Source organism: Rhinopithecus bieti, unplaced genomic scaffold (assembly GCF_001698545.2).
Source record: "Rhinopithecus bieti isolate Rb0 unplaced genomic scaffold, ASM169854v2 scaffold_16999, whole genome shotgun sequence".
In the NCBI taxonomy this organism is placed as follows: Eukaryota; Metazoa; Chordata; class Mammalia; order Primates; family Cercopithecidae; genus Rhinopithecus; species Rhinopithecus bieti.
Genome location: NW_016808939.1, coordinates 795,377 through 818,412, shown reverse-complemented (window position 1 = coordinate 818,412; position 23,036 = coordinate 795,377). Strand labels below are relative to the sequence as shown.

The following is a 23,036-nucleotide window of genomic DNA, read 5'->3' as shown; positions in this document are numbered from 1 at the left end:
ATTTCATAGCAATAAAAAAAAGAAGACATCAACACTTTGTTTACTGAAAGTTTGTTAAATGCCAGAAATTGTGTTTGGTGTATTTATGTGTTCCATGTAGTAATATCTTCAAAGCCCAGCAAAGATGATATTATTCACAGTTTTTCAGTTGAAGAAATTGAAGGTGAAAGTATGTAAGTTTTTCAGTGACCTTCACCAGTTAGTTGTTGAGCTAGAACTTTCAACTGTCTGTATTATTTCTAGATTTTCTGCTATGCCATGCTGCCTCAAAAGCCAGCATAAGAGCAAAAACAGGAATTTATTGAGTGATCTTCAAAGAAGTATTCTTTGAAGAACATAGGATGTCATCATCAAGAATATAGGACATCTGTAATCCCAGCTACTCGGGAGGCTGAGGTAGGAGAATTGCTTGAATCTGGCAGGCAGGTGGAGATTGCAGTGAGCCGAGATCGCACCATTGCACTCCAGCCTGGGCAACAAGAGCAAAACTCCATCTCAGAGAAAAAAAAAAAAAAGAAGAAGAAGAAGAATATAGGACATAATCATCAAGATAAGATAAGAAGTTGGCAGAGAAAACAATAATCTCAAGATCTCCTTTTGACTTCTGGTGGGTGTGCCTCCTCCCAGCCTCCTTGCAAGAGATAATCTAACATGTCATTTGTTTTTTCTATCTCAGGTAGGTAGAGGTAGATAGTATGACTACCATCAAAATCTGAGTCAAAATGGCATGGCAGCTGTTGTTTTTGTCATTCCGCTTACTCTTCTAAATTTCACTCTTAGCCTAATCCCTCAAGCTGCCCTATAGATTTTTAAACATTCTGTTTAGATATCCCTCCTAGAGCTCTGCTTTCGTAAAATGCCGTATGATCTTAAATGACTCTTTGTCCTTTCTACTTCCTTTGGGTGGAGATGAGAGAAAGGCTCATTCCCGTTAATAAGAGTGTAGTACTGCTCAAGATTGCTGTAATTGCTTCTTAGGAATGACCGATTGCATGTTCTCAGGGAATGTTTGCAATATAAAAGAAAAGTTAATCAATCGAATAACTAATTGTTGGGACAATTGGAAACTCGTTTGCAAGTGGCATTCCTTAGTGTCAACTGACCTTCTTATGCCTTCTCACTTCCTCAGCCACTTGTGCAACAGAACATAAATCAGACAATGCTGATGGCAAATTGTCTCTTCACCTGCAAGGTGAACTAACTTAGAGAGTAAGCAGTTGAATATTAGGGACATACATAGTTCTAAGGCCAAAATCCATGAAAAGTACTCAGGTTTGGAAAATGGTGGGAGTGGAGAACATCTGTTAAAGGCAAATTTGCCATCTATGCATTTTGCAAGAACTCTGCTTGGTGAGAAATTACCTGCTCCACACAGATAGCAGATTCTCTCGACTTCTTCATTGTAGGGATTTCAAACTCTACTCACTGCTTTTTCAACTGTCTAAATCCTTTTATCTTTATAGCACATATGGCCTCCCACCCTGAAACTGGTAGGCACGGTTTCTGATCTAATTTAATACCCACATTATAGTATGTTTTAAATATCATATCACCAAGTCCATAAACAACTATGCTAATGTACAAAGTAGCTCAGCACTGCTCAAAACACATTACAGTTGCCAACACCATAAAATCCTATTTACTTTTGCTTAAAAGTGTTTGATGTTGAATTTGCTTTCCTCTGAACTGTAATTAACAACGTTCTGAACTGCTTACAAGATTCAATTGACTGGCATTATTAATCACACGTTCACAGAGAAGTTGACTATTACATTTGAATTTTTTCTTTCTTATGTGTTTTTGGCATCTAATCACTGATGAAAACTAAGGAAATGGCCCTTTTCACCATGTTCCATGGACATCTATTTTCTTGATGTATTTAGTCTATAAAGATTTTTCCCCGTTTCTATTGGATGCTGATTCTAAATTTCTATAGACATGGAATTAAACCAAGAAACAGTATTTCTTGTCAAGAGGAACAGTTTATTCCAGATAATTAAATCCAGGAATGTTAAGAGGAAACACAGCAAGGAGCATAAATTAGATTCTATCAAGGATATAGGTCGTTCCTCATGAATGGATACTGGCAAAACAATTTTGTGGGAAGCTTTGAAAAGTCATTAATAGTTTTGAAAGTTGTGAAGACTAGCACATTTTGAAGAGGAAAGAGATAAGGTTTAGTTCTGTGTTTTCAAAATGTACCTCAGATATTCACAGGTGTTTCAATGTTTCCTTTTCTTATATTTGACAGTATCTTTGAGCCTGCATCTAAGATTTCTGCACATATACTGTTGTAAATGCTGGAGAGGTCTTCTTCTTCTTTTTTTTTTTTTTGATTTGCCCAGATCCCATTTGGAGATGCAAATAATAAAATGTAAACGCCAAAATAGAATAAATTTAGAAAAACAGAGATCTTCCCAGTGATTGTAGAACTGCTCTCTTATTTATAAAAATTATGTAGAACTGTATTGAGCACAAAGCCCTAGAGTCAGACTGTAAGCTCCAGGCACACAGGGGGCACTTTACTTTTTGCCTAGAGCTGCAATATAAGAGGACCGTAAGTATTTGCTGAGTAAATCAATACACAATAATAATTTAGGTTAGGATTCCTAAATTATTTTCCATAGCAGATTGCTACTTGCACTTGGAAATTAAATAATAAAATTAAACATTAGAAAATTGAAGCATAATAAAATTAACCTCTTATCTGTAAATTCAGGTAAAGGATGATACGTGCATCATAGGGTGATTATGGGTTATCATTATTATTATTATTCAATAAAAACTTAATACCTGAACTCTCTCTAGGTATTAAGGACTCATGAAAATATATTAATGTGTTGATTTTTCCAGAATGCATACATCAACCTTAAAATACTTAGACTTGCTTTGAATCTGGAAATAAATAAGAAATATATATCTTGCAAAACCAACTCTGATTATGAGTTTGCCTATCTATTTCACCTCAGACAACTTTATCTTTTGCTATACCTACACCCATCCCCATTCCTTCCCAATACTCCAGATCCCTCTGCACACACAGACACACACACACAAACACACACACACACAGAGTTATGACCTGTGTGATTTTGATACACATAGGTATACACGTAAGTAATAAACATTATGACCTGATAATACAGAGTTTCTGATCTGATAGTGCCTGTAGTTTCTAGATTTCTCATACATTCTTGCATCTCCGTCTTTTTGTTAATACTTCTGCATGAAACATCATACCTAAGCCATCGCTCTCATAGCATGCGTTCTGACCCTGATCATGTCAAACTAAGGAAGGTTTAACATTGTATTATTTGTAGCTTTGTATTAACATGTAGCTACATTATGTTGCTACCATGACTCTTTCTATAGAATGTAAATTACATGAGAGCAGAGACTATGTTTATGTATTTCATCTTCCAGTGGTTAGAAGCTACCATGGTATGGTATAAAGGTGTTAAAGGAATAATTTGTTAAACTAAAGTCACGTTTCCTCTTCCTGTTGCCTCCTTTTTTCTTTTCTTCCTTCTTTCCTTCCATCTTTCTTTCCTCTCTTACATTTATGAATGGACTCACCTGCAAGTACTAAGTGCAATAAATAATGAAATTAAATGTATAAAATACCTTACAATGGTTACCAATAGTAATATTTTCTTCTATAACATTTAAAACTTACTTAACTTTGGGCCATATTAAGGTGAAAATGAGGAGGACAGAGCATCGATAAAACCAATTATTTGTTAAATTTTAGTATTGGGCCACATTAGAAAATCATTCTTTTCCTTTTATTCAAAAGAAGGAACAGGGAAGCAGCATTTTATGTCTTAGATGTTTGAAGCAACTTTCTTTTTTTCTAACTTAAAACACATGTAATATAGTCTTTCTGTACACAGGATTATTCTAAAGGGAATCTTGTTCTCTTAAAAATGTTCTAGTAGTTTGAGCTAAGATGCAATTAGATAAGAATATCTTGTGCATCCTTGAGTTTCATTTCTACACTTTTCATTTGTGCTATAGCTTTTTTTCTGTTATAGTTGAGATAACATTAGTGCAAAATAGTAGACAATGCAGGATTATTTGCCTCTAAAGAATTTTGGAGTCTGTGTGTATATGTAGAATGATTATCCTTTGAAAACCTATCTCTATATTTTATGAAAATTATTATCCTTTTAAAACTGACATTTTCAAATCAGAAAATACATACTAAAGGAATCTTATTATTTTAGATGCATATATTATTTAAAGTCACTTAATATAAAATGAAATGAGAAACCTTCTGGTTTATTTCATCTGTACAATTTTTTGCTTCTTATTTTGATCTCAATTGGCATATTTTAATGCAACGTCTAAAATATCAACTCAATTCCATGCATAGTTTTGCACGTAAGTCTCAGATTGCTAGATATTCATTTTAATCTCATGTGCAGACTTGATTTAATTATGGTAAATATATATTTACTCATATGTTTCTAAAAGGATATAAAAATAGCAAGCTAAGTTATCAAAAGAATATATAAAATTTAAAATGTTTCTAATTTTTAGTTTTTGATGTCTGAAATCACATCTTTTGACTTTCTTGTTATACATTATTGTCTATTATATCAGCTAATGCAAAAAATATTTTCACATTGCGGCATAAGCCTAATTAATTAGTGGACACCTAAGAAAATAAGCAGTTTGTACAGTTTTAAAAAATTGTTTATTTTGTAGATTGTTATAGGGGATATTTGTGAACATACACGATACAATTTTTACATTGTTTTCCATTGCATAGAGTGTAAGCATTATTTAAAATCTTCTACTGTGTGTAGTTCATTATAATTAGAGATGTGAAATGCAAACTATATAATATTAGCTATGTTATAAACTTTTTCTGAGGTTTATTTTTTAATATACTATATTTTTATTTTTTAGAACAGTTTTAGGTGCCTAGCAATACTGAGCAAGCAGAAGGTACAGAGTTTTCTCATATACTGTCTGCCTCCAGTACTCAGGTCTCCCATAATCAACATCCCTACCAGAGTGATCCCACTTTGTTACAATTAATAAACCTTCTGGACATATCATTAGCCTCCCAAATCTATAGTTTACATTATGGTTCACTGTTGATATTGCTCATTCTACTCATTTGGACAAAAGTATAATGGCCTGTATCCACCATTATAGTATGGCACTAAATAGTTTTCCTGTTCTCCAAATCCTTTTGGCTCTGCCTCATTCTTCTCCCCACCCAAACCCTGGCAACTATTGATCTTTTCATGCCTCAATAGTTTTACCTTTTCCAGAATGCGATACTGTTGGAATAATGCAGTATACAGCCATTGTAGACTGATTTCTTTCACTTAGTAATATGATATTTCCCTCGATGTCTTTCAATGGCTTGGTGTCTCTTTTCTTGTTAATGCTGTGATTCATTTTAATGTAAGTTTTTAAATGTGCAAACATATTTATCTTCCATGGCTACATTTGTTGATAGCTGCTTGATAGGCATAGACTAATGCAAGAGAGAAGAACAGATATATGTCCTAAATCACATACAAAATAGAAATAAAATATTGACAGGTGTGGTGGTGTGCACTTGTAGTCCTAGCTGCTTTCAAGGCTGAGGTAGGAAGATCTCTTGATCCCAGGAATTCAAGATTGCAGGGAGCTGTGGTCATGCTACTGAATTCCCGCCTGGGCACAGAGTAAGACTTCATCTCTAAAAAACAAAACGAAAGAAGCAAAATATTGTTATTGTGTTTATCTCCCTTTATCATAAACAAAAATGATTTAATTGTACGTTTCCCAGTTATCAAATTACTGAAATATTCACAGACTTTTGGAGATGTGACATTTTATTATTGGTTGAATTCATAGATTTTTATCAGAAACTGCAAACTTTGAGGCAGCAAGTCTGGGAGACACATCTCTAACTACATTTCTCTATGTCACAGAGATCAATGTGGCTCAAAGAATCGTCCACAGAGTGGTGCTGCTCTGTAACCTGAGTGGGATGGGTGCAGAAATTGAGTGTCAGCATTGGAAAAGCTTTCACAGCAACTTGACAGAAAAAAATTATATATTGATTCATTCTAATAGCAATGAATTTACTTTTGTATTTTGCATGTCTTTGTTTTATTTCAATTTTACGTGGTTAATTTTCTTGTATTTTATAAAAGGTTTGTTCTGTAACCGACTGGGGGAAAAAAAACTGGTTCTTCATGACAAATAGCTTTAGAAGTGCTGCCAAATAGTACAGGAACACACAGCAAAGTTTACTGAATTTGAAATTAAACAAAATGAGTACACAATAGGGCAATTTTAGTTAACAATAACTTATTGTATATTTCAAAATAACTAAGAATGGAATTGAAATGTTCCTAAACCAAAAATGATACATGCTTGAGGTGATGGATATTTCAATTTCCCTGATTTGATCATTACACATTGTAAACTTGTATCAAAACATTATAGGTACTCTCTATATATGTATGACTATTATGTATCGATAAATTTTTTTTTAAAGGAAATGAGTGAGATTTGACCTCTCTTTCTTTGAAATTCCTGACAATAGAAAAAATGAATCACTATTTTATCAAATGAGAAAAAGAGTTTCCAGAGATTTTCCAGCAACTCGTTGCCCTCCCTGAATGGAAGAGAGCCTCTAAGATGGCCGCCATGATCCCGACATTCTGGTGTTCATGCTTTTGTGCTCAAATTCGGGCTAGTGACTCACTTCTCCCAAAACAGTGCTATAGCAATAGGATGTCATTTTGAAATCAGATTTAAAAAGATCATATTCTATATTACCCATCCTCTCACGCTCTCTTGGAGTTCCCACATTAAGGGAAGCCAAGATGTGAGTTGCCCAATGGAGAGGCCCACGTGGCAAGGAACTTGAACTGAGTCAGTGAGAAACTGAAGCCCTCAGTTCAAAACTTAGCCAGGAACAAAATCCTGCCCCCAAATACGTGAAGTATTGGAAGATAATTGGTCAAAACTTCAGCGGAGCAGGCAGCCCTGGTTGACACCTTGGTTTCAGCCACCTGGAAGAGTTGCAGGCAGCAGCATTCAACTAAATCATGCCCAGATTTCTGCTGTTGCTGCTAAATTTTGGCATAATTTATTTTGTACCTATAGACAAGTGATAAATCTTTGCTAAAAAAAAAGGGGGAGAATCACGTACTGCCACTGCAAACTCAAGTGGATTCCTGGGAACTGTTGTTAGCTGCTATCTTCCACATGACCCTTTGCTGATTATTATAATTCTGTTTTGACTTTCAGGTTGATTATTTGGCAGTATTATTTCAGTGTTTTGAAAAAGGTTAAATCTAAAACCAAATATTGGGACAAACCCCAATATATCCACATACTAAATTTTTGAATAGTGCAAAGGGAGTTTTGAAAGTCTTCTGTTTATATAATGTTAAAGAGATAATAAAGAATATAATAGTCACAAAGCAAAACTTTTAGATAAGAATGAATCATATTTTAGTTCAAAGAGTTTAGAAACCATGAACTATGAATGTAACACTATTACTACAAATAACAGCAACTATGCATCAGATTCTCAGTTTATACATGTAGAAACCAAATGACAACAATGAAATAAATTAAAATAGCATTTTAAAACAAAATAAAACTCAATGGGAACAAAACAGCTTTTAGTTTGTGTCTAAAAACAGATATGTTCAAAAAAGGTATTCACAGGTATTAATCACAATAAAGAACTCCAAGGGAAATAATTAAAGTTCAGTGATAAACACATCCTCCTTAATCCCTAACCAGTATACAATACAAAATAGCTTATTTTGCTACTAGAGGGGGAAAAAAGCACAGAAATATATTCTTGATGCAATAATGAAACAATGAATGCACCATTTTTCAGGATAGCACTTTCTTAGAAAGATAACTATTATTTTACTTTCATTTATGATGACCGTTCTTTATTTTACACAGTATTTGGTTGAAATTTTGAACAGCTCTGTATTTTTGTTGACTCTGTATGAAAATATTTAATCAGACTGACATGCATTTAACATTTATATGTTATATAAATTTATTTTTTATTTATATTTGATGGTATAATTAGTCTTATAAACTATATTCAGTATTTAGCATCATAGATGATTTAAAATTATGAATTATAAACACTAAGATAATGCCATTATAAATATCAAATGTAAAATAAATATAGAAATACTATAAATATTTTACATTATTAATATAATACAAATGTATTAATGTTTATATTTATTGCACATATGGAAACATAAATTTTTACAAAGAATGCAAAATAAATATGGAGATATTGGTATTGTTACTTTGCTTAATCAGTAAACAATATCTAAACTTTTGATTTACTAATCTAAGAAGCATTCTAGGATTAGAAGCATGTTTTTAGTACTTAGAGGTGCTTGACCTTAATTTAGCCTTTGATTTTCACTTTAAATTGAGGATCATGAAAATGTAGAATAGATATTTGCAACCTGTGTCTAAAACTTTTTCTGTATAGTACATCATAAAGCGTTTTATAATCTTATTTTCCTTGGCTTCAGAATATACATCGTGATTTCTTTTCTAAAATATGATAAATTCATCTGTAGATTATATCCAAAGTTAGATGAGATACTGATGGTCAGAAAAGAAAAATGAAAGTACTTAGAAAATTTAGAGACATTAAGATTTTAGAATAGAATTATGCAAATTCTATTAACATTGTTAAAATTAATGTTCTTTAAGAACAAGAAACATATTCTCCATCTCCACAAAAGTTTTTTTTTTGTTTCCTATATGGAAATAGAGAAGTATTCCATTAAATATTTTTTTTTTTCACTTTTTTAAGCCTTCTTTTGTGGGTGAGGTATAGGATAGTATAAGGTAGTTTAGTACAGTGGTCTTTTTCAGTAAAAGACCAGAGAGTGAATATTTTAAGCTTTTCAGGCCTTATGGCCTCAGTCATAACTATTCAACTCTGCTGTGGTAAGCACTAAAGCAGATATAACATGTAAAAGAAGGAGTGCGGCTAATAAAATTTTATTTACAAAAACAAGTTGTGGGCCTGGCCCATAGGCCATCATGGCTGCTGACCTGTGGTATGCTGGAATGGTTTCAAATGCAGGCTTTGGACTACACTTCCGGGGTTCAAATTCCAAGAGTACTTCTAAATAGTTGTGTAACCTTTAGCAGAATATGTAATCTCTCTTTGCTTCACTTTCCCATCTGTACAGTGGGAGTGATAGAATCACTTACCTCTTGCAGATATTGAGAGTAAAGTGTGCAGAACAGTTGCTGGTAGAGGGTGAGTAAGTAATAAATTCAAACCACTATTTTTCTTAAATGTTTTTACATGTGTTAATGTCTATATAGTTACAATGAAGATTCTTAATATTTAAAAGTTCTTACCACAATGAGATATCATCTCACACCGGTTAGAATGGCGATCATTAAAGTCAGGAAACAACAGATGCTGGAGAGGATGTGGAGAAATAGGAACGCTTTTACACTGTTGGTGGGAGTGTAAATTAGTTCAACCATTGTGGAAGACAGTGTGGCAATTCCTCAGGGATCTAGAACTAGAAATACCGTTTGACCCAGCGATTCTATTACTGGGTATATGCCCAAAGTATTATAAATCATGCTACTATAAAGACACATGCACACGTATGTTTATTGTGGCACTATTCACAATAGCAAAGACTTGAAACCAACCCAAATGTCCATCAGTGATAGACTGGATTAGCAAAATATGGCACATATACACCATGGAATACTATGCAGCCATAAAACAGGATGAGTTCATGTCCTTTGCAGGGACATGGATGAAGCTGGAAACCATCATTCTCAGCGAACTATCACAAGGACAGAAAACCAAACACCACATGTTCTCACTCATAGGTGGGAATTGAACAATGAGAACACCTGGACACAGGGTAGGGGACATCACACACCAGGGCCTGTCAGGAGGTGAGGGCCAGGGGAAAGATAGCATTAGGAGAAATACCTAATGTAAATGACAAGTTGATGGGTGCAGCAAACCAACATAGCACATGTATACATATGTAACAAACCTGCACATTGTGCACATGTACCCTAGAACTTAAAGTATAGTAAAACAAACAAAAAAAAGTTCTTAATTTATTCATTGAGGCAAAGTATTTCTTTGTGCCTTTCTCTGACATAAGTGAATCATAAGTTTTGTATATCAATGTAAAATTAACCAGTACATATTCTCTATATATTCAGAGGGATTCTAACCTCAATTTTCAGAGACTTTCAGAGACAAATGAGGAATTGCCCCAGTGGCACTGTCCTTTTGACACAATTTATTTTATTTATGTTTTTAATCTGTGGTGAGTCAGAGAGCGTAAAATGCTCTGTAAAAAATAAAGGGCTCACCAAAGTGTTATAAATGAATTCTTTCAGGATTCTAGTACACAACATGGAAAAATGAGTGCTACTTGAGTAATAAATGTAATACTTGGGGGCTTGAAACAGATAGTTCGTCTCATATAGATAATTCCTTTATACCCAGACAAAGCTTTACCTAATCTATTTTGTGATCAAATCATGTGTTCAGTATTTCTACACAGGAAAGTTTCCTCTTTTGTGAAATGTATTGGCTTAACTATTATGCTGGCCATTCTTCCCATACTAAGATGAGATGTGTAAATGAGATCACATATAAACCATAATATATAACGTATTTCCAAAAAGAACAGACTGCCATTGCTATTTTTTAGCTTTAGAACTAGCAATGCCTTATGATTTAGCTGATCTATCAAAATAGAGGAAGCAATAAAAGTTAATTATAATAGGAAAATTCTGAAGTTTGGTTTGACAGGGTTTGGGAGATTGTAATCACAAAAAACAAAAATCATAGAAAATTTCCCTCCCAACTCCTTAGCATAGAGTTACAAAATCATTATATTATTTATATTTCTGTGTAGATATAAAAAAATAACAAAGTATTTGTCGATAAGTGGAACAATAGCATATTAAACTTTGCTTTGATTATGGAGATTTTAATGAAAATAAAATGGTTGTAGAAAGGTTAAAAATCAGGGGTCTCCCTGTCATTTATACTTCCCCCAATTATGAATATTTGGCTGGTTGACCTTCTCCTTGGGAAAAAGTAGGACCTTTCAGTGTGAAACTTCTGGCCCAATTTTTTCTTTCCTGGAGAAGATTAGGAGCCCAAAACACTTTCTGTAATTTTTGTTGTGTTTGTAATTATGTTCTATTTGGGTGGAATTTGAGACTAGGACCCATTTTTCCACTTCCTGGCTTGTGGAAAAAATAATTCAACAGTGATAGTTGTTGCTTTCAAGCAAGACTTAATAGAAACCAGTAGGTCAAGACTGGGAAGTTAGTCAGGAAAGTAAGTTTGGATTCAGAATAACTGATGGGTAGTAGGGGATTAATGAAAAATCCAGAAAGGAAAATAAGCCAGTGGATAAGAAAGAAAATCTCAGAGAAATATGGATGGAATACAGATTAACATTCCTATGCAGAGCCAAGTTACTGCATGATTACTCAGGATTTTCTCTAAGATTCTTCTATAAGCTTACATAACCATTTCCTAAGGCTAAAGCCAACATTTAGCATCAGATGCTTGGTAGGGGAAAGACACTAGAAGGATTTACGTGATTAATTACAGCAAAATCCTGTGAACAAGGGGTTGTTTGGAGGCTCTGTATCTGTGTATCTGAAGACGTGGTGTTATGAAAGACACACTTGACCTGACTCAATATCTTGTATATTTTTTTCATCTTAACCATTGACTAATTGTATAACCTGGAGACCTTCCAGCTATTCGTTGTTCTGCAGCAAAGCAACTCACTAAAAACCAGCCCAAAATGTAGTGGCTTAAAACCACAGTTTATTATTTTATCTTACGATGTCGTATTCTGACTTGACTAGCTGGCTGCTTCTCACTTTGAGTCTCTAAAGTGATGGCAGTAAAATGGATGCCTAATTTTGAGTCATTTGGAAGTTCAAAACGGTTCTCTCACATGCTTGGTAGTTGATTTTGGATGTCATCTGGTAGCTCTGCAGGGGATATAGACAAATGGCTTCTCTGTGTGGCTTGGGTTTCTCTTATGGTGGTTAGAAGAAAGGTTTCTCATGAACTAGCTCTAGAATGTCCTGAATGCCATTCTGCCACATATTATTAGTCACAGTCATAAAAACATATGCTATTCAAGGGGAGGAGGATGAAAATTCATCTTTTGTTATGAGTAAGTAGCAGGATGAATATGCAGTGAGGAAAGCCATTGACAAAGGCCATCTTTGGAGATCATCTATCCCTATACAACAGAAGCTTTGGATTCTTTATCTCTAAATTTAGGAAGAACTAGGTAATACTTCAGATACCTTGGGAAATTAAATTTTTGGGTTCCTATGTCCTATATCAACCTGTTTATAAGTTAGGTTCCCCATGAAGACTTCTCACTAGCAACATTTGCGATATATTGGTTTTCTCTTCTTGCTCCCATCATGCTTTGAATAGGTTTCTCTTTACATACTTAGTCCGTTCTGAATGCATCTGGCTTTCACATTAGATCCTGAGCTCCTTGAAGTCACCAGCTACGTACCACTCAATTTTCTTTTTCCTTAGAATATATTGGAGCATAATAAATATTTATTGGAACAGTTGAAAAAAGTAAAATCCTAAGTCTGATATGACACTGGAAGATTAATAAGGTCATAATTTATGTACATTTGGCATCAGAAGTCAAGGGTCAGGGGTCACAGTGGAATTATCAAAAATCTGCTTTCCAACCACCTATTCCATATCTTATAATCTTCCTAAAATATACCATATATTTTATTCAAAATTTTTATTTTTACATGATATAATTTAATAGATATATTTATTTATAGCATCATAATGATTGGTGACAAATACTAGAATGTTTTCTGGCTATAAAATAATTAGTGCCATTTTTTAAATACATATTGTAAACTAGAACTATATTAGTAGTTTGTATGCATTAATTTAATATTTACAAAGCTGAACACATGATTAGTCTCAATTTTCAGAAAATAAAATTGAAAGAGTGTAAATATCAGAGTAAATGGTAGATATAGGGTTCAAGCCTAGACTTTTCTTCTTCTAAAAGCTTGGTCTTTTCCCTGATGCTCTATTATACCTTGCTGTTTGAATTCTTCGATATTTATTTTTCATTCTAATATATATTAATTGAAATTGTTAAGCTAAAATTTGAAAATTTGTTCCAGGACAAATTCATCCTTAAATCTTCATAATTATTCTTTTTAGCATTGTATTAAATTTTTTTTCATCCTAATTTAACTGAAATTGGAGCCAATTGTTATGTGAATGAGATCACTCGTAAAACAGTGAGGTATTTATTTTTGGAACAAGAGGAAAAATGACATTTTAAACATTTTAAACAGTGATACATTAATGAAATACAATTAATAACTATTAACATAATAAAATGTAATCCTGAATGATTTAAGAATAAACAATGTCTCTACTAAAAATACAAAAAAACTAGCCAGGCGTAGTGGCGGGCGCCTGTAGTCCCAGCTACTCTGGAGGCTGAGGCAGGAGAATGGCATGAACCTGGGAGGCAGAGCTTGCAGTGAGCCGAGATCGCGCCACTGCACTCCCACCTGGGCGACTGAGCAAGACTCCGTCTCTAAAAAAAAAGAAAAACTAATAAACAATGTAACGTCAGTTGGGACTGTGAATTAAAAAGAACAAAGTAAACAAAGTAAGACAGTACTATTGGAAAAGGCTGTCTGCTTTTTGGGTATAGTATAGCATTGATGCTATTACTTTAAGGGAGGATGTATTACTAAGATGTTCATTTTAGTAATAAAATGTTAATAAATATAGTTGGCAGTACCATAGCTGAATCTAATGTAGGTTTGTATGTATTTCAAATGGATGACTCTATACAGAGGTCTTATATGAAATCCCAGTGACATCACACTTCAGGTAAGAAAGTGAAATACTATAGGAATATTATTAGCTAAACTCTTTTTATATAGATTGACCAGAATATTCTATACCCACCCAGATCGAGACTGTCATATTTGCTTAGAATATGAGCATACTATAACAAAAATAGTTACAATTGATAATCATCACTTTGACATTCATTTTGTATTTGAAGTGTGCCTTCAAAAGTATTATCCTCTGTGTCTCACTTGATAATGATGTGATCTTTTTTCCATAGTTTTAAAATACTTTATAGCAGTTAATATAAATTGCCAAATAGTTGTGAAAATATGCAACAAAATTGTGTTCAGTAGACTTCATTAGTGTCTCTGTTTACTAATATTTAAAAGTGTGATGGTTTGTAAGCATTTTTTTTTTTCAAACATAGATTTTAGAAAGACTTTATTGCTGAAACAGCTCTTCATAGCCACTGGGATGGCTTAAATGGCTTGATAGTGGCTAACATAATGCCTGAGTGTTACTCTTTTTATGTTCATCTGTAGGCATTTATGGAGCTTTTGGGTATCAAGATCTCCTATTCCCAATTGATTCTGTATCAAAATCTATGAGGATGCTTAAGCAATCTCTGATCTAGTTCTTTGCCAATCCAAATTATTCCTTCAGACAATGGGAGAGTTTATCAGTACAGACGTAGCTGTGTGGACACAAATGAACCAAACAGTTGACCTTTCCATGTAAGCTTATCCTTCCGACCCACTTCACCTGTACAAAGTCTAGTTGTAACCAGTTATTGGAACAGGAAACTAGCTTCTCCATACTGGGTGTGGTGTTTATTTATACTAATCACCTTTCTGAACTTATAGTTATGTTTTGTATTTATAAGAAAATAGAAATTTAGTCAGATATATTTGTATGTTATTTATTATAGCTAAATATGATAAGCAATATAAAGGCATAGAGCATAGACATATGAGAGCATAGTTAAATAAATGACAGTAAGTCGATACCAAAGGGTATTATATAGCCATTAAATATTTTGGAGAAAAAAACTCATACAGTTGTAAAATGTTCTTAATAAAATATTACACAAAAATCTGCATTTAACATAGAATGTTTAATATGCTTTCAATATTATAAAATATGTGTGCAGAAAATCTGCTACTAGTAGCGGTACTTTGTTGTAAGGTATTTTGATTCATTTGTTTTTATTTACCAACAACTCTACATCAGCTGTCTTCACATGAGTGATTTTTCTTCCAGAGGATATTTGGCAATAACTTGTTACTTTTCCCTTTTGTCACACTTTGAGGGAGTGTCCCCACCAGTGTCTCACGAGTAGAAGCAGAGGATGGTACTAAATAGTGATCAATGCGCAGAATAGTCTCCCTACCCCTAACACAACAAAGAATTATCTGACTCAAACTATCAATAATGCTAAGGATGAGAAACTATGCTCTACAATACATAGGTGTGTTCAATAAAGTGCACATATATTTTATTTAAAATTAGAGAAAAGGACACAGCATTAAAACCACAAGGAAAAAGACAGTTTAAACAATAAAATACATAAGTCCAATTTTTATGTAGACTTTATTTTGGGGACAACTTGCAGTTATTATTTCTATAACTACAAGAAGTTGGCAGTGGTTTAATATTAAATTCTAATGGTCTCTGTAATTCACTCCATAAGTTTTTGAACGTGTGTGACAAGAATCCAACTTTGCTTCTTGAAACACTCAGGATTGGTTTCAGTCATTTAAACCCAGAATTTCTCCAACTGAAGGCATCTCTTGTAGTTGTTTTCTAAATCCCTAGTTGGCTTATTTTGGATATAAATTGAAGCCTGAGAACAACCAATATTCACACAAAGGTTTTGGAACAAAAGAAATTGTGCCTGAATGAACACTTACGTGAAAATACTTTTATTTCTCATCCTGACAAAATTCCTAAGATTTAATGAGGTGAAACTGTTTTTTTTTTTAATTAAAAAAAATGTCTAATGATGTCAGAACACAAAGAGTATATCTAAAAATGGCTTAGTAGTGGGGCTACTTTCCTTTTCCATCATATATATGTCTGATCCCCACTGTGGTCAGACTTCAAGATTGCCCTTGACATAACCAAGAGAACCAAGTTCATGTTTCACAATTGTGATTATAGATTTTTATATAGCTGTGGTCCCAAACGCACCAAGTTGACCATATTATTCTGAAGGAAGATCATTAAATGTGGTTGAGGTTAGATTTTAAAATTTTTTTTTTTTTTTTTTTTTTTTTTTTTTGAGACGGAGTCTGGCTCTGTCGCCCAGGCTGGAGTGCAGTGGCCGGATCTCAGCTCACTGCAAGCTCCGCCTCCCGGGTTTACGCCATTCTCCTGCCTCAGCCTCCCGAGTAGCTGGGACTACAGGCGCCCGCCACCTCGCCCGGCTAGTTTTTTTTTTTTTTTTTTTTTTTTTTTTTTTTTTTTTTTTGTATTTTTTTAGTAGAGACGGGGTTTCACCTTGTTCGCCAGGATGGTCTCGATCTCCTGACCTCGTGATCCGCCCGTCTCGGCCTCCCAAAGTGCTGGGATTACAGGCTTGAGCCACCGCGCCCGGCCAAAATTATATTCTTTTTAAATATACATCCCCCCTAATTCCTGCTCATCTATTCAGGTATTCAGTATTGCAAACACTGTGTGTTGTGTGAAACATGCCGCTTTGACTTATGTGACTTCAGTGCTGACAATGTCAGTTCTACAGCTTTTCCGCCTTCTTGGACTCTGTGATGTTTATATGAATGGAGTCACTATTACAATAAAAACTTAGCCACATCTTTTCTGGTGTTGCCACTGGTAGCTGTACCATGTCAGAATAATCTGAGATGACAGCAAAAACATTTTTCTTCTTGCATTTACTATAGGAATAAATGTAGGTATTTAAAATTTTGCTACATTTAAATTTTTTTTTTTTTTTTTTTTTTTTGGAGAGAGCATTGGATTTGAAAATAGGAGGAGGAGGAATTTATGGCTGCTTGTAAGAAATCAGAAAAACAAAGGATTTGGTGAGCAGTAATGACAGCTTGTCCATGGTGTTACCCAAAGACACTGACACACAGAAACTTGACCCTTATGAGTAGCTATTAAGATTTAGCACCTCCTTTATTCCAGATATGGTGCTGCCATTTTACACAGTTGATAACTAATCCCAATATCTCCCTCTCAAATAGGTAGATATTATTTTTCCAACTTTCATCACAGGAATCTGAGGATAGTCTAGGCCGTCATCTTTTCTAAAGTGATGCAACCAATGAGTGGTAGAGCCAGATTTAAAATTCTGGTTTGCCTGTCTCCAAATCCATCACTCATGTGTGCATGTCTAGCTTTCTGTTCTGCTTCAGGAGAGATGTAAAACCATAGCAGCCCAATTCCTCCCCATGCTTGGAATGAATAATAGTCATCATCATCAAATAGTAAGATACATTTTTAAAAACAAAAGATACTAAATGAGTATGTTACGTTGCTCAGCTCAAGTTTTGAGACGGTTATTGGAGTAATTTCATTTGAAAGTCTAATTTTCCAAGAATTGTATCATGCTATAATTGTATTTAAAAATGTTTTAAAGACAATAAATAATCAGTGTTTATTTAATTATCTAGTAGCATTATCCTTTCTTAATCTAATCGTAGATTATCTAGTGGAAAATCTATGTGTATAGATTGCTATAATTTGCCTTCCTCTTAATATAACCCTATCTGGACATAAATGTATCAACTACGGTGATGTCATTTTTTTTCTCTTTGTTTCATTTTTTAAAAAATTTGAAGTTGGTGGAGTGCAATTTCAGAAAGTGTTGATTAACTGTTAGTCACATTAAAAAAAACTTCTGAAACTTAATTTAAAATTTTCATAAATAAATTAAAGGATTGTGTTTATTTCTATGATCAAAATCAGTGCTGCATTTTCTTCCTTATACAGTGGAGACACTGAAAAAGAGGCTAGAAAGAAGATTCAAAAAAGGAAGATAAGTCATTATATAAAAAGGATAACTGCACTCGTATGTTTATCACAGCACTATTCGGAAGAGTAAATATATTAGATTCAATTGAACTGTCCATCAACATGTGATTGCATAAAGAAAATGGAATACCATTCAGCCATGAAAAGGGAATAAAATGTCTTTTGCCTCAACATGGGTGGAACTGAAGGCCATTATTTTAAGTGAAACAACTCAAAAAGAGAAAGTCAAACACCTCATGTTCTCACTTATAAGTGAAATAATACACATGAGACGCTTGGAAGGGTGGGAGGGTGTGAGGGGTGAGAGCTGAGAAATTTCTTAATGGGAACAATGTACACTATTCAGATGATGGTTACACTAAAAGTTGAGATTTCACCACTATGTGATATTCATATAACAAAACTGCATTTATACCCCTTAAATTTATACAAAGAGAAGGAATCCCTGCTTACCCCTTTTGAATTCTGTAGCTTCTATAGCTTTCCAATTAACTGACTTGAGTGGGTCTAACAGTTTAGAGCTTGGAAATGTTACAACTTCACCATGATGTGCTACTCTCTTCTGGCAGGTTACCATAGTGACAACAGTGTATTAATTTCAACAGTGACATCTTTTTAATTTATAATAAAATATGATATTAATGAGGAACTTTTATAAGGCTTTTAGAGTGGTAAAAACAGTAAATAAATAGACATAGTCTATTTGGCCTTACTTTTCAAAATTCTTTCCAGTATGCTTTGCCCTACATTTGTGCTGTACTGCCATATTTACTAAGTATATTGTAAATATGTTTCATTGATTCTTTTCCATATTAAAGAATTAAACTTTAGGCAGGACTTAATTAGGTGTGCATGTTATTCAACCTCTAGATTGCATTTTGATGAACTCCTTAGATATTTGATTAACAAGAGAATGATTTGCATAAAGCATATTTATACTCCATAGGCCATTGCAGAATCACTTGGTATTTTCCCTGCTATATTAATAGTTCCACTTACTGTTGTACTAGGGGACAATGAAGTTGTGTAATTGGAAACTGGTAAGATACTTTATAGCTTATTAGCTTAGGGTAATTATCTGCATGTTATATTATGCGCTGAATTGTAATTGAAAATAAGCATTGCAATATTTAGGAGAAGTGGCAACCAAAAATAGTTAAATTGTTATATTAACCATTGACTTGCAATGAAAATGAACACATTTATTGGAAGACATTTCTGTAACTTGTAAACAGTGTGTTCCTTTTGATAACTATTCTTTTCTCTTGTTTCTTTTTTATTTTTATTTATTTATTTTATAATTTGCTGCTTGCCATTGCAGGAAGTAGAGGTTTGTATACAGCTTCTGTGTTTCATATTTAATTTTAGATTTTATATGAATCCTTGCATTTTAATTACTCATATGCACTCAATTCACATTATTTTCCCCCTTAGGATGATTATTTCCGCACTTGGAGTCCGGGAAAACCCTTCGATCAGGGTAAGAATCTAACTGTTTTAAAATAAAAATCTTTACATGTTCATAATAATTGTACTTTTAGAAATGATATTTATTGTGTGGTTAGGCTTGAAAATACTAAATACAAGAGCTTACATGAATGGAAAAATTTATGCAATAATTACTTACATTTCAGCATAATATTTTAGAAGTAAGCAATTAGTTATCATGATTATGTCAGGATGTCTTTTATTTTTAGATACATGTTTTAGATGACTGATTTGGGCTTCTGAACGTTACCAGGTTTATTTTTATCAGTAGATACAAGTCACTTCATCCAGTTTTCAAGTGCATTCACTGGGCAATAGATTTATTTGTGCAAACTTTTAAAACAAATGGCTTTTTTTTGCCTCTTTTCCAATTAATAAAAGGTTTTCTTTAAGGTGAGTAAATTCATAATTAGACTCAGCTGAGGTCTTAACAAGACCCAACAGGAAAAATGTTACACAAAATTGGGGCTTCCCCACTTCTTTTCAAACAGCTTGCAATTCTGATTAACTTACCTTTAAATGGAAAACAGGAAATATGGATGAAAATGGAAATACTTCTACATGTGCAATGAGAATGGACATATCAAACCCCAAGCAATCATAGTTACATAAATAACTAAAGAGATTTGTTTACTAAAGTTCACATTTAAAAGTATCTTACTTTTAAAGTTTCTTTTGTAAATTTCTATAGTCTGTGCAAAGTAGGAAAAAAAAGTTTCCTCTTTACATAGAGTATATAGTAACCATGCAAAAGATAATACTCTGTGAAGTAGTCATACTTAAAAATAGAAGGCTTTGTAAGAGTGTTTAGGTAAGTGATTAGATGATGAAGGCATAATATGTTATTTAAAAGAGCTTAGAGTATTTTGCTATGTTACCAGATTTTTACTTAATATTTGGGGTGAATGCTACAACACCCATGCTGTATGAGTGAGAAACCACCTGTGTGGACCTAGACATAGACCATCATCAACATTGATATTAACATGGAGTCTGAAACGGTCATTCAAATTGGATATCTTCTTAAAATGACTTTTTCTTATATATTTCATTTGATTTCACTATCATCCAGTGTGTGTTTGTGAGATCAGCATTTTAAAATTATAAAAGAATTATTTTTGAATTTGTTACTAATAAGTCAAGCCAATGCTCTAAAACACAGGCAATAAAAAAATAATGACATGCAGACAGAGATGTTATTTGCTGGCTTTCTTGGGAAATGAATTTTTATGATGGAATCATAAACCTTGTAAAATGGGTGTTAGCTGTGGAATTTGTCATACTCAGTGCATCCAGTTATAATAAAGATGCTTTTATTTTCCTTTATGTGTGCATGACATTGTGTAGAACTGTAATTTATCTCTCTTAAAAAAAATAATGCTATTTTAGAGTCTTCCAAACAATTAATGATACAAGACTGATTTGCTTTACTATTCAGAGAGGTTTTAACCCACTAACTTAAAATATTATATCAGGCAGGAATAAGCTTATGACATGATAATAGCTAATATTTATGAAGAATGTCCTATTTTGAGTGACTACTCCAAGTTTTTGATATATATTATTTAATTTAGTTGTTATAGCCCTGCAAAGTAGATGAGAAAGTTAAGATATTGAAAGAAGTTAAGCTCCTGCCTAGGTTATATTCCCACAGTGTGGCAGAGTGGGGATTTAGATTCAGTCAGTCTGAACCCCCAAACCTATTTCCTAATTGCAATGCAATATTACCACTAACTTGAACAAATGTTAGAAATAAAGTTAAAACAATATTTTGTGGACTATTATCGGGGGAACCAGCCCCCAATATTTCAACGTAGGTTCTTTTCTATTTTCCGTAAGTGTTGGCTGGTCTGAGAAATAAATGGAAAGAGTACCAAAGAGAGAAATTTTAAAGCTGGATGTCCGGGGGAGACATCACATGTCAGCAGGTTCCATGATGCCCCTGAACCTCAAAACCAGCAAGTTTTTATTAGCGATTTTCAAAGGGGAGGGAGGGTACAAATAGGGTATGGGTCACAGAGATCACATTTCAAAGGCAATAAAATATCACAAGGCAAATGGGCAGGGCAAGGTCACAAGGCCAGGGCGAAACTAGAATTGCTGATGAAGTTTCATGTCCCACTGTGCATGCATTGTCATTGATAAACATCTTAACAGGAAACAAGGTTCAAGAGCAGAGAACAGGTCTGACTAGAATTTGCCAGGCTGGAATTCCCTAATTCTAGCAAGCCTGGGGGCACTGCAGGAGACTAGGGTGGGTTTCATCCCTATCTACAACTGCATAAGGCAGACACTCCCAGAGCGGCCTTTTTAGAGGCCTCCCCTGGGAATGCATTATTTTCCCAGGCTGTTAATTTTTAATATTCCTTACTAGGGAAAGAATTCAGCAATATTTATCTTACCTGTTTTTGGCAATAAGAGAAATATGACTCTGTCCTGCCTGGCTCCCAGGCAGTCAGACCTAATGGTTATCTCCCTTGTTTCCTGAACATCGCTGTTATCCTGCTCTTTTTTCAAGGTGCCCAGATTTCATATTGTTCAAACACACATGCTTTATGAACAATTTGTGCAGTTAATGCAATCATCACAGGGTTCTTAGGCAACATACATCCTCAGCTTATGAAGATGACAGGATTAAGAGATTAAAGGCAGGCATAGGAAATCACAAGAGTATTGACTGAGGAAGTGATAAATGTCCATGAAATCTTCACAATTTATGTTCAGAGATTACAGTAAAGACAGGTGCAAGAAATTATAAAAGTATTAATTTGGGGAACTAATAAATGTCCATGAAATCTCCACAGTTTATGTTCTTCTGTCACGGTTTCAGCAGTCCTTCCGTTCAGGGTCCCTGACCTCCCACAACAGACTGTCAGATCTCAAGTTTTGATTTCTTGAACATATATGGTTGATAAACATGTAATAAAGTTTTGTATCAAAAAATAAAAATAGAACAACAATTAGATTGAGATATGTGTATCTGTCTGTGGCTTTGAGTCAAATTAATCAACCTAGTTGTAGACCACACTGAGGAGTGAGCAAAATAATCCTATTTCCATCTAAATAGTGTGCATCATCTAGATAGAAAAGACATGAGATATGTTCATTTCTTGTATGTTTCTCACTTTTGATGACAGACTCTTCCTTCAAGTATTATTTTCAAAAGCTTATTGGTGTGTTGAACATGAAACCATTTAAAATACTTTTATGAGTATTTTAGTTTTAATTTACCATGTTTTCACTGAATTATGGACATCCATATTATATCAATATAAGTTGATTTTCCCCTATTTCATTTTTAAGAGGTTTGCGTGTTTCCTAAAAAAAGTGAAGATAACCGGGCACTGTGGTGGGTACCTGTAGTCCCAGCTACATGGGAGGCTGAGGCAGGAGAATGGCGTGAACCCGGGAAGTGGAGCTTGCAGTGAGTGGAGATCGCACCACTGCACTCCAGCCTGGGCGACAGAGCAAGACTGTCTCACGAAAAAAAAATCAGTTTTAGCTTCCATAGTCTATGACAATTTACTAGAGACCATGATCTGGGATATGTAATACTATTGGGAGTAGTATGAAATCAGTATGGAAAGTGTGGAAGATCACTTAATCACATTTGGCAACCTAAGACTGGTGTGAATAG

At 33.9% G+C, this 23,036-nt stretch overlaps 1 protein-coding gene across 3 annotated transcripts in view; it reads left to right on the top strand.

Moving 5' to 3' along the window:
• Positions 1-23,036, top strand: part of SPOCK3 (SPARC (osteonectin), cwcv and kazal like domains proteoglycan 3) — a 506,317-nt gene that overhangs the window by 167,339 nt on the left and 315,942 nt on the right. For all 3 annotated transcript variants that reach the window (XM_017887898.1, XM_017887896.1, XM_017887897.1), the window contains one exon: positions 19,346-19,391. In XM_017887898.1, the coding sequence (XP_017743387.1) occupies positions 19,346-19,391 (46 nt within the window). The remainder of the gene's footprint in view (positions 1-19,345; positions 19,392-23,036) is intronic.